At 50.1% G+C, this 12,982-nt stretch overlaps 1 protein-coding gene across 1 annotated transcript; it reads right to left on the bottom strand.

Moving 5' to 3' along the window:
• Window positions 1–7,415: 7,415 nt before the first annotated feature.
• Window positions 7,416–11,555, bottom strand: LOC119827935 (60S ribosomal protein L37-like). Its single transcript, XM_042054289.1, has 2 exons — window positions 11,425–11,555; window positions 7,416–7,758 (listed from the first exon to the last, which is right to left on the bottom strand). The coding sequence occupies exons 1-2, from the start codon at window positions 11,553–11,555 to the stop codon at window positions 7,458–7,460; spliced, it is 432 nt and encodes a 143-aa protein (XP_041910223.1). The 3' UTR covers window positions 7,416–7,457.
• Window positions 11,556–12,982: the final 1,427 nt, after the last annotated feature.

Genomic DNA, 12,982 nt, shown 5'->3' on the forward strand with positions numbered 1-12,982 from the left:
TTAACAGACTGCGCATGGGGGGAGGGGTTCTCTGTATTGTAAGAGAGTCATGAGCATGCCATCCTGGAAGTCACACTCTCAAAAATCACACGGCAAGAGACATTAAGGGCCTCTAAATAACCAGTATTAAGAGGAGTTGGTGAGATGCTTGGAAGCCTGGGGCCAGCAAAGACTGAGCTTTCTGTGCAAGGTCTAAGGTTTCTGTCCTAGACTGGAGAAGCTAGTGATGCCGGCCAAGCCTGATGCAAGACGGAAACAAGCCCCCTCCCGGGAGATGGCGCTCTAATCTTATGAGTAACAGCAGGGGGCTGACTGCCCACAGCATTCATAACAAGCTTAATCAGCAGCTGCCTCCTTCCTCTCAGTTACTCTCCTGCTGGGACCGGGCCTTCCCACACTTCACGACGCTTCCTAGTGAGTAGGGGGCGTTTTTTTCAAAATTGGCCTCAGCTTCACATTCTCTTCTCACCGATCCCTCCTGAGAGCTGTGGTGAACCACAGGCGGTGGGCTGAACAGAAGTAAGCCCCTTCCTAACATACAGGGAAAAGCACTCTGTCCTGGGAGCAGCTACGCCACCCCCACCCCCGAAAGGCTCAGAGGTTCGGACCGAAGGCAGCCTCTCCCTAGATGCGCACGAGGACTCAACCTTCGGAGAACCTAGAAACCTCCATTTACAAGGAGGTCTCTCCCAAGGTTGGCCAAGTTAGGACATATTGATGCCCACGCCGCCCCCACACTCAGCCTTCCGCTCTCCATGCAGGCATGCGGGTTTGGGGCAAGGGATAAGGAGGGTCTGGAGAGCCGACAAGGATGAGTGTGGGGATGTGATTAGCATAGAAGGCCAATAGGGAGGAAATGAGGGATGGTAAGAGGTAGAGGGTCGGTAGAGAAAAGATGGGGGGAAGAAAGGGTTGGAAAGTCTGGGGGCGGCGGGGAGGGGGGCAGAGTGTAGAAAGGCGGGGCTGGTCACGTGAGTGAAGGAGTGGGCTGGCTGGGCCAAGGGCCCCTGGTGTGAAGGCTGTAACTCCGGATCTTGATCCTGACTAGCGCTTGACCTTGAGGCTCGGGTATCTTCAACACCTATGCTCCCTGGAATCAATGCGCCCTTTTTGGAGGAGTGCTGAGGCGGGTTCCTGGGCCTGGAGACGGCACGGCGTCTACCGGGGTAGCGCTTTCTCTAGAATGGCTTTAAGAGCAAGAAGGTGAAGGTGAGACACCCGGAACTAGCGCGGGTTACTCAGAAGAGAGTTGGCTGCAAGAGCGATTGGGGAGTGGAGTGGAGAGACTTAAATCCGGAGATTGGTCCCGAAGAGAAGGGACCCACCCCCACCCGGCTTAAAAGCTTCGAAAGAGAAAGTACGTGGTTCTGCTTCTGAGAGGTTAGTCAGGCAGAACCGTGGAGAAATGGCAGGGGTGTGTGTGTGTGAGTTGATGTTTACCCTAGGTGATGCCTGGTTTGTGTGGTGCTGGGGATCAAACTTAGGCATGCTAGGTAAACCCTCTGCCAACCGAGTTACATCCCCAGCTTCAAACAAACAAAAACATTTACTGCCGGGCGGTGGTGGCGCACGCCTTTAATCCCAGCACTCGGGAGGCAGAGGCAGGCGGATCTCTGAGTTCGAGGAGCTAGTTCCAGGACAGGCTCTAGAAACTATGGGGAAACCCTGTCTCGAAAAAACAAAAACAAAAACAAAAAAAAAATTTACTATGTGCGTGTATGTTCTAGAATATCTGCCCTGCACAGCGCCCTATGGAAGTCAGAAGACAACTTTATGGACGAAGTTCTCTCCTTCTCTTGGGTTTGAGGGTGGAACTCAGGTTGCCAAATTTCTGTGGCAAGCTGGTTAACCATCTGGGCCATCCTGCCAGCTCAGTTTTGTTTTGTTTTTGTGTTTTTGACACAAGGTATCTCTACTCAGCCCGCCTGGCTGGAAACTTCTTCAAAAGTCCTGCCTGCTGGGGTCCAAGCATGAGCCATGTGTGACTTTGTATCTGGGTTTTTATGGGAGTTCCCCCTACCCCCACCCCCGCATTTTCCCAGTTTCTGATGTCAGTTTATTTTAGTTGTTTTCCTGAAAGTGCAGCTTTCACGTTTGTTTTTTTTTTAATCTGACGGCTCTGAGCCTGGACTTTCTAGGTGACTTCAGGGAACTAGACAAAGGTGTTTTTGGTTGCCAGGGTTGCCAAAACAAAACTCCACACCCACAGATTGGATGCCTCCAACACAGTCCTAGTTCCCCAAGGCCACTCTGGCTGCCTGGCGGACGCTCTTTGTGTGTCTTCTATGGCCTTGATTCTCTCTGGCTGCCCAGCTGTTTCCCTCTGGTGAGGACTCAAAACCTCTTTCAACTTTAATTACCACCTGAAGGCCCTATCTTGAGGTGCAGCTATAGTAGAAACTGGGAGCTTCATGGTAACAGTTTTAGGATGACACCATTTTGTCCAGACTAGGACCTAAAGGCTGTCTACTGTTTCTGAGGACAGCTTCTTAAGGAAGGAAGGCTTGGGGTCCCTGGCAGCACTCCTGCCTAGGTGAACTCCGTGGCACTAGTGCACCCTGCTGAAAGATGCTTAGTGTGGTGGCTCAGCAAGTAAAGGGCCTCTAACCCTGGGTCCCACTTAGTGGCAAGAGAGAACCACCTCCCTCCAGTTGTCTCCTGACCTCTACAGGTATGTGCCACTTCCTCCCCTAAAATAAATAAATAACACGATTTTTAAAAATCGGAAAAAAAATACTGTACAAAAGGCACACTCCCAACCCTCATGAGAATAAAAAATTAGGAAATATCAAAACAACAGAGGGCTGGGCACGGGACAGAGGCAGGCACATCTCTGTGGGTCTGAGCCAAGCCAGGTCTTCATAGCAAGCTCCATACTGGACAAGACTACACACAGTTAGGCCCTGTCTCAAAAATTAGTTAATTAACTAATGAATTAAAAACAGGAAAGGTAGGGGGGGCTGGAGAGTTGGTTCAGTGGTTAAGAGCACTGGCTGCTCTTCCAGAGGTCCTGAGTTCAATTCCCAGCAACCATATGGTGGCTCACAACCATCTATAATGAGAAATGGTGCCCTCTTCTGGTCTGCAGGGATACATGCAGGCAGAATACTATATACATAATAAATAAATAAAATCTTTTAAAAAAATAAAAACAGGAAAGGTAGAACATATGATGTGGGAAACCGTCATGGTGGTTCACACCTAGAATCCCAGTCTTTAGACAGTTTGGGCTATAAGCCTACACAGGAAGCGGAAGAGGTTGAATGTGGTAGCACAGGCCTCGAATCCTGTCTACTCAGGTGTGAGGCAGGTGTATTTCTGTGAGTTCAGAGCCAGCCTTGTCTGCATAGAAAGTCCAAAGCCAGTTAGGGCTACATAACAAGACTTTATTTCAAAACAAAAGAGAAAAAATGGAAAAAAAGACATGAAATGAAGGGGCTGGAGAGATGACTCAGTGGTTGAGAGCACTTGCTGTTCTTGTGGAAGCCCTGGGTTTGGTTCCCAGCACCCACATATTGGCTTGTGACCATCCATAAATATTCATGTGGTGCACATATATATGCAGGCAAACACTCAAGCACATAAAATAAGTAAATCTATAAAGCTGGGCAGTAGTGGCGCACGCCTTTAATCCCAGCACTTAGGAGGCAGAAGCAGATGGATCTGAGTTCGAGGCCAGTTTGGTTTACAGAGTAAGCTCCAGGACAGTCAGGGTTATACAGGGAAACCCTGTCTCAAAAAAAAAAAAAAAAAAAAAAATCAAGGGCTGGAAGCACTTACTGCTCTTCCAGAGGTCCTGAGTTCAATTCCCAGCAACCACATGGTGGCTCACCACTGTCTGTAATGAGATCTGGTGCCATCTTCTGGCCTGCGGGTGTACATGCAGGCAGAACACTGTATACATAGTAAATCAAAAACAAAAATCCAACACACAAACATGAGAAATGAAATGACTTACAAATGTTGGAATCATGCCATAAAATATGCAGTTAGAGCCACCTGTGGAGGTGTACACCTAGAATCCCAACATTCAGGAGGCTGAGGCAAAAGGATTACCTTGAGTTCAGGGCCAGTCTGGATGCCCATCATCCCCCAAAAGTGCAGCTGCTTCAGGATATTATACTCAGTCCTGAGTTTCTACCAGGTCCAGAATAAAAACTGGGAAATAGCCGGGCGGTGGTGGCGCACGCCTTTAATCCCAGCACTCGGGAGGCAGAGGCAGGCGGATCTCTGTGAGTTCGAGGCCAGCCTGGTCTACAAGAGCTAGTTCCAGGACAGGCTCTAAAAAAGCTACAGAGAAACCCTGTCTCGAAAAACCAAAAAAAGAAAAAAAGAAAAAAAAAACTGGGAAATAGCCAGGTGGTGGTGGCGCACACCTTTAAGCCCTACAGTTGGGAGGCAGAGGCTGGCAGAATTGTAGGTTTGAGGCCAGCCTGGTGTACAGAGTGAGATTCAGGGCAGTCAGGGCTACATAGAGAATCCCTGTCTCAAAAAAACAAAACAAACAAGCGAACAAAAAACAAAACAAAAAACCCTGGGAAATAGTAAAATGTTAGTTTTCCCTTTAGCCGTCTTCCCTAGCACCTTCCAGACGAAACTGAGTCGCTTAGAACCAGACATGGACTATGGGACATGCAGGAAGCAGACACCAGAAAGCACAGAGCCATTAGCAGCAGCAAAAGTCATGGAGGGTGGCTTAATTTTTTTCAGTGCCACCTCTGAACTCTGTACCGTGTATTGCCTTGGTGGCTTCAGTTCCTTAGCAACTCGTGTAGATTTGGAGCATTCTTTTCTACAGTTGCACTGATTGGCTCAGTATTAAACAAGTGGGTGACTGGGCTGATTGGCTCAGTATTAAACAAGTGGGTGACTGGGCTGATTGGCTCAGTATTAAACAAGTGGGTGACTGGGCTGGAGAGATGGCTCAGAGGTTAAGAGCATTGTCTGCTCTTCCAAAGGTCCTGAGTTCAATTCCCAGCAACGACATGGTGGCTCACAACCATCTGTAATGGGGTCTGGTGCCCTCTTCTGGTCTGCAAGCATACACACAGACGGAATATTGTATACATAATAAATAAATAAATATTTTTTTAAAAAGTGGGTAATTTCGACAGGGCAGTCATTCCCGAATCAGCGGGGGGTAGGGGGGAGGATGCAACCCCTTCCCTTCCCCACTCCCCCCCCCACCCCACGCAGTGGGTACCTTGACTATAGATGTTTCTGAACCTTGTCTGTGCGGACATAGGAAGAGCACTGTAGGATGCATTAAACAAAACTGTCTGAACAAAACAAAAGGAAACCTTGGGTCCCTTGGTCATGGGGCTGAGTCTCACTGGACTCTGCTTCATACGCGCAAGCTTTCTCACTGGCTGACTGTCAGTACTGCATGGGATGCTGGAACAGGAATGGGCAGCTGATGAGAATTTGGCCTCTGGGCCATTCCATTCCCTTCGTCTGCTCACCACCTGTAGGCCCCAAGCCATTGCAGCCCTTCTGAACTAGGAAACATGCCTTATGTGCACAGTCTTTAAGCCCCGTGGACCCAGTGTTCCCTCCTCCTCCCTAGGATTAAACAAGGAACCTCTCACCCCACAGCACCCTGTACATACTTAGTACTTTGGAGGGTGTCTTTTAACCCCATTCATTCCTAGGGTTCCTAGAACGGGTAAAAAGTGCAGGTGGGCGGGCCAACATCAGGTTGAGCTGGGCTGGGTTCTCACTCCTACTCTGGGCTTGTTTATTTCTACAGATAAACATGGTTTCAGAATCATCAAATGAAGCAAAGGTCCAACTCAGGACTCCCCTCTGAATGCACTCTTCTGGGGACATCAGCATACACCATGACTTTCTCCCTGTCTCCCACCCTGGAACATGACTCACAGCTACCACACCCATGAGCACTCTTGCCCTGGCTCCAGGCTCTCATGGTACCCCTGACTCCTCTTGGGAGTTCGTCAAGTGGGTCAAGTCCCCAGGCCTCTGCCTGCCTGTGCATCCCACCTCCCACACCCTGGCAGCCAGGTACACACACTGGGATCAGCTTTGCCTGTGGGTCCCTGGGTTTGTGGGCTATGCCCATGACAAAATGTGTCTTTTGAGGAAGCACTTCATTCTGTGTCTTTCCACTGGCAGAGTTCACAAATCGTGCCTGGTAGATCTGCTAGGTGTTCTTTTGTTTTGTTTTGTTTTGTTGTGACATGGTTTCTTTGTAGCTTTGTAGCCTGTCCTGGAACTAACTCTTTTTTTGTTGTTGTTGTTTTTTTCGAGACAGGGTTTCTCTGCAGCTTTAGAGCCTGTCCTGGAGCTAGCTCTTGTAGACCAGGCTGGTCTCAAACTCACAGAGATCCGCCTGCCTCTGCCTCCCGAGTGCTGGGATTAAAGGCGTGCGCTACCACCGCCCGGCTTAGATGTTCATTTTTTACATTCCTGGTATGGTAGCCTCATCCCGTACATCGTGGTATGAACGCTCCCATTCCACGGAAGGGACCTGAGCTCTATCTAAAATACTAGGGAATTTATGACCGAAGAAGTTTGTTTATTTTTTTAAACTGATCCTCCTCCCTTCCCCCACCTCACAAGGTGTAGCCCTGGCGTCTACTCTCTACTCTCTCTGTAGACCAGGCTATCCGCAGACTCACAGAGATCCACCTGTCTCTGCCTCCTGAGTACTGGGATTAAAGGTGTACACCACCACTCGCCATTTTTATTTCATTTGCTTTGGTGTTTTGCCTACATGTGTGTCTGTATGAGGTCACTGAATCCCTTGGACCTGGAGTTACAGACAGTTGTGAGCTGCCATGTAGGTGCTGGGAACGGAACCTGGGACCTTTGGAAAAGCTATCAGAGCTCTTAAAAACTGAGCCATCTCTCCAGCCTCGATTTTTTTTTTTTTTGGTTTTTTTTTTTTTTTTTTTGAGACTCTGTAGTTTCTAGAGCCTGTCCTGGAACTAGCTCTTTTTTTTTTTTTTTTTTTTTTCGGGACAGGGTTTCTCTGTGTAGCTTTGGAGCCTGTCCTGGAGCTAGCTCTTGTAGACCAGGCTGGCCTCAAACTCAGAGATCCGCCTGCCTCTACCTCCCGAGTGCTGGGATTAAAGGCGTGCGCCTTTTTTTTGTTTTGTTTTGTTTTTTTTTCGAGACTCTGTAGTTTCTAGAGCCTGTCCTGGAACTAGTTCTTGTAGACCGAGCTGGCCTCGAACTCAAGAGACCTGCCTGTTTCTGCCTCCCAAGTGCTGGAATTAAAGGCGTGCGCCACCACCGCTCAGCCTGAAGAAGTTTAAAAACTTCTTTCACTGAAAGGGTGGATTTGTAAAGTAATTGATAGGTGAGTACACAGATTCATAAACCAGATGTGGGCTTGTTATGTTTAAAGTACGTGTGCGTGTGTGCGTGTGTGTGTTCTTGTTTTGTTTGTTTTGTTTTGGAAACCAGAACATTTATTTTATGACAGACTGAAATCCTCAAGATGAACTGGATGCTGCAACAGCTGCCCTCTTGGGTTTAGGGGTTGTCCCTTCACTGAATCCATGTCTGAATCTTCGGTAGACAATTGTTAGGTGCCTTCTCCACCCAGTCCCGGTAGTGTTTCGTCTCTTAGCCTTGGCACTCCAGTTATACTTTCTCTTGCGCTTGGCAGGGTAGCCACATTTGCCACAGGTAGACTTCTGAAGGTGGTAGGCCTTAGAGCCACAGCGGCGGCACAACGTGTGCGTCTTGTTGCGACGCTTTCCGAAGGATGACGTCCCTTTCGTGATCTTTCTTCTGCCACCGAGGCCAAAGAGACCGGAAGAGTGTGTTCTTGTTTTTTGAGGCAGGATCTCTCTATGTACTCCTGCCTGTCCTGGAACTTTCGATATAGACCAGGCTAGCCTAGAACTTAGAGGTCCTCCTGTCTGCCTTCCGAGTGCTGGCATTAAAGGTATGCACTACCAGACCAGACCTCTGTGTGAAGCTTTTTACCATAATCCACAAGGATAATTTACTTAATAAAAAGTGTTGGCAAGCCTGGCGGTGGTGGCGCACGCCTTTAATCCCAGCACTCGGGAGGCAGAGGCAGGCGGATCTCTGTGAGTTCGAGGCCAGCCTGGTCTACAAGAGCTAGTTCCAGGCCAGGCTCTAAAAATGCTGCAGAGAAACCCTGTCTCGAAAAAAAAAAAAAAAAAACAAAAAAAAAATAAAGTGTTGGCAAAACTGGTTTTCCTACTGAACAAAATAAAAGTTATCAGCCTCACAGGTAATAAAGAGCTATGGAAGGAAATGCGGGTGATATGTTTTTCAGCTTGCACTTGAGTTTCTGAAAGCCCTCTAACGAGGTCCTAGCCAAGGTAGCAGTGGCAGCCGTGAGCACAATGGCCGAAGATCAGCAGCTTCCTGTAGGGGGTGGGGGATGTGGTTGTGATAATATGCACTGGTCTAAGGTGAACTTCCCCTTGCCTGTCCAATACTGAGGGTCTGCACAGCGGCAGCTGGGATGTAAGTTACTGAAACACGAAACACGCAGCAGACCCTGCTCAGTCTTTTTTAATATTTATTTATTATGTATACAATATTCTGTCTGTGTGTATGCCTGCTGGCCAGAAGAGGGCACCAGACCTCATTAGAGATGATTGTGAGCCACCATGTCGTTGCTGGGAATTGAACTCAGGAGCTTTGGAAGAGCAGGCAATACTCCTAACCTCTGAGCCATCTCTCCAGCCCCAGTCACTCAGTCTTTAGGAAGATAAGGTTGACCTGCCTGAGTCATGCCCACATGCACCACAGGTTATAGTGAAAGAGGAAATAGAAATCTGTTCTAAGGTTCTGCGTTCTCAGAAAGCCAACCTTGGACCGTGGAGCACTTAGACTTCTCCTTCTTGGTGTTCATGCTGTGGGAATGTTTACAATGAGCCCATGATTATATATAATCTACCCTGAGATGTACAATGACTAGTGTCTAGCCAAAGCCCCTGAGGACTGTGGGAGTTGGTGATAGCTGATTAGAGATAGGTCTGCAGGTCAATGGGGTGCTGGCCATGATTTGACAGTTTGCTTATTGTACTAACCAAGGACTCAGTCCTGAGTGTCACCACGGCTCCCTCAGTGGGTGAGGACTTGCAAGTTGGGCACCTCGTGGACTAACAAGTTTGAGCTAGCTGTTCTCCCTGTAGCAGACTACCCTGGAAACTACATTTGAACCTAGAGGGTCCAGCAAGCTCCAAGCGAGCAGTGAGGCAGAGAGCTTGGGTTCTTGCGACTGTGGCCTTCTTCACAGGTAAGCAGCCTCTACAAAGAAGCAGTCACTGGCCAGCCCACCATGCGGGGACAAGTGACTCCTATAGGCTTCTGACCTGTTTTCTGCCTCGCTGCTCTTCCCTTGTGAGTCCCTCTCGTGGACTTCGTGGCATTGGTGTTCCCGGGGGTTTGAGCCACATTTTCTTTGCTCTATGGAGCCCTTGTTTTCCCCAGATCTGTAGTGCTCCCATAGGCAGGCTGGATCCTGGCACTTCCCCCATCTTTAGTCATTATACTCAGGGCTTATCCTAACAGACCCTGCGGCAGCTGCTGACACTCCTCCCTCTCCACCCCTCCCCCCAATCTCTCCTCCTACTGAGCAGCTAGTGGCTGGAGAGAGAAGCAAGGAACTTTCCTCTGGGAATCCCTTCAATACTTCCTCTCCTCTTTCCCTTCCCCATACTCAGATAGTGGCCCGGGAAGGGAGATGCCCACTGGTGGCATTTAGAAGAGGTTAAGGAACAGGTGAGGCACAGCCTGGGGTGGATAGTGGGCCGTGCTGCTGGTCAGAGCCAGTATCTTGCTGGGCCCAATGTAGGCTAACGGGATGAAGGGCCCACACCCTCTGGGACCAGTGACTCAAGCTGCAAAGGCCTCAGGACTCAGCAGCTCAGTTCATGGAGGCTTGTGCTCCTCCTTCATAAAGACCCTGCCCTAGACTCACAAGTTTTCCAATCCTGGGTTCCACCGTTCCTGTTTCCTCACTGAGCAAGTTCCCAAGAGTCCAGCCCTCTAAAAAGTGAGGCAGTGTGTTCCAACCCCAGAGTCCTACTACGGAACCGGAGAATCCTCATCTCTTCATGGTTGAACATTTTGATCATATCTCCCAGTCTGTTCCCTTGATGCCCCATCCCGTGATACGGGACTCCCAGTATCCCTCACACTAATGTGACTCCCGCAATGTGACACTACCAATGTCTATCTTGCCCGCAATGTGACACTACCAATGTCTATCTTGCCCGTGTGATATCCCTCATGTCCCTCCCCTAATGGGACACTCCCATGTGACAAACCCCATGTGGTATTGTAATGTCTGTCCCTTTCCCCATGTGGTACCTCTGATGGCCTCCCTCCTCGAGAAGACACTTTCAGTCTGGCACGGGTGATGTCGCTCCCTACAGTGAACACCCTACCCACCCATACACCCCCCACACCAGTGTCATGGCAAGAAAGAAGAGTGTAGCAGAGCGGTTTGGTCCAAAAGTTTTATTTTTGTCAGCTTTCCTGATTTTTATTTTCTCTCAGTTCTGGAAATTGAATCCAAGACCTCTTTACCCATCAATGGAAAGCATTCTGCCACTGAGTGGTACCCAGCCTCAGCCTGAACGTCAGCTAGAAAAACAAAACAACCAACCACACCCATCCTTTTAAAGTCTACTAATGTGACAGCACAGACTGGACCCCGCACCCAGTGAACCCTCAGCAGGCCCTTTAACCTCCTCCAACATCAGACCCACGCTCACCCCCTACTATGAAAACGTGTTCGTACACTGAGTTCACACCTGTAAAGAAAATTTCCAAGAGCAAGTCCCGAGCCCATCCACCCCTCTAAGGCCTCCAGAACCCAGGATTGCCAAAGCGCAAACTCCTCAAACAGATCTGCCTCAGTTGCTGTTCTAACACTTTCTGCAAGACCTGGGATCATTTGCATCTGCCCCAGAGTTCCCCCACCTAGCACAAATCCTCCGATTCTAAACCTGACTGGTCCCCGAGATCTGCTTTTGTGGGGCCAACACTGTTCCCTCAGAGGCACAGGAAAGGCAGTGCGGCTCTTCTCATACAGTGTCCAGGAGCGGACAGGAAAGCGCCCAGCCCCGGGTCCAGTGGGAGTGAAGCAGAAGTCGCCTGGTCAGGAAGCATGTCTATCCTTCTGGCGGGGAAGATCTCACTGCTCCATTTTCCCATGCACTATACCTCTTTAGACAAGATCCACAAAGAAGTATATGCATAGGAAAAAGGAACAGCCAGCGAGTCCGTGCTGGCAATTCTTTCATACTTGCAGGTAGCGGCAACCACCAGAAGGGCCGGTCTCCTGCAAAAGACAACCAGAAATAGCTTAGGACTGAGGCCAGGGTCAGCAGGCGCTGCCATCCTGTGGGTATAATAAAGGAGCCCAGCTAAGCCCAGGTTGTGTCCTCAGAGGCAAACCGGTCTTACCTAGGTCCAGACTGCCGGGACACAGGATCCTTGGTGGCCTGAGAGTCAGGCAGAGCTTTGGAGTGGTGGAGGACTTGGCTGCTGCTCAGTGGAGTCCTACTCCTTGCTTCGGGGGCACCCCATTTATGCATGGCTGAGACCTTGACTACAGCAGTCCCATGTGGTCAGAGAGCTGTTCCGTGCCAAGGACCCTGTCCCACCCCCGCATGTGCGAGGCCGGGGCACAAAGACCTGCTATGAACAAGCGGGTCTTTTGGCAGTGGGGCCCCCGGGGTAGGGGGCTGCCGGCCCAGGAACTGGGACAGGGCCAGTCCTGGCCAGCTGCCCCTCAACACTTTATCTCTTGCTTGCGTCAGGGGCCTGGGAAATGGATACTGAGGAGAACTACTTGTCCAGGGAGAAGAGCCCTCCTCCTCCTGTCCTGGACCTGCCCGGTTCAGTGATAATTGTGTTTCTAGGTGCGCCTGCAGCTCTGAGGCTGGACTTTGCTAGGTACCAGGCTTGAGGTCTGTAAGACAGTGTCTCATAACTGTCCTCTACTTAGCTGGGCACTGAGATGCAGACCTCTGCCCCTGGAAAGTCCTCTTCTGGACCTCTGGTGGCTTCTGTACAGAGGGTCAAATGGATGCTGACCAGGAGGAGCCCCAAGGCCCAGGGAAGGTTCTCTGTTACAGAGCTGACCTGTCACTTTCCCAGACCCCCCAGGTGGGTATGGAGGACATTGCTAGAAGATTTCAGGAGCAAGAAAGCATGGCCACATAGAGAGGGCTCTTCATAGAGACAGTAAAGAACCAAGGACACGCACACAGAGACCTCAGAAAAGGGTCATTCCCTAGCATCTCATGGACTAGCCCTGGCCGGGCATCTTCCAGGGTGTGGGCCGTCAGAGGCTGCCAGGGAGCAAAGCCAAGGTCTCTGTGCTCCCATTCCTGGGTTTGTGTTGGCCTCAAGCTCCAGTCCTGATCTGCAGAATCAGAGACCAAGTACAACAGACATCCAGGCATACGCAGCAATCTTTGCCCAGGCTGGGCAGCTCAGTTCTCACAGTGTGCGAGAATCAAGTGGCCAGTGCTAGTCAGGGCTGGGGATAACCAAACCCACATGACAAGTGTCCATAATATTCAGAGGGAGGCCACACTGCTTTGTCTGAGGTTAACCAGGCCTAAGGCTGCATCTGTAACCATGAGTCAGATGTGCCTTCCAGCAGCCCTTGGGTAGTCCTTGCTCACCTGGGCAGAGAGCAGGGTCTGACAGATTCTGAGAGCAGTGGACAAGGACAGGACTCGCAGTGATGGGCACATGCAAGAAAATTCAGGGAGGACCAATAGCCCAGAGCCTTCCTGACAAAGGCCTCAGCCCTGCATGGTAACACACAGCAGAGCACTTGAGAGCTGCAGGTGCTGGGCTGGCATAGAGGCTGGGGCTTAAGGATCTCTTGGGGCTCTAGGGGAGACAGGATCTGCTGACTGAACCCCGTGAGGCCTAGGCTATAAAACCCTGTGAACCCTGTCCTGGTGAAGAGCTGTTTCACAGAGAAGGGGGTACAACCCCAAGAATT

The sequence above is a fragment of the Arvicola amphibius genome, chromosome 1, assembly GCF_903992535.2.
Source record: "Arvicola amphibius chromosome 1, mArvAmp1.2, whole genome shotgun sequence".
Lineage (NCBI taxonomy): Eukaryota > Metazoa > Chordata > Mammalia > Rodentia > Cricetidae > Arvicola > Arvicola amphibius.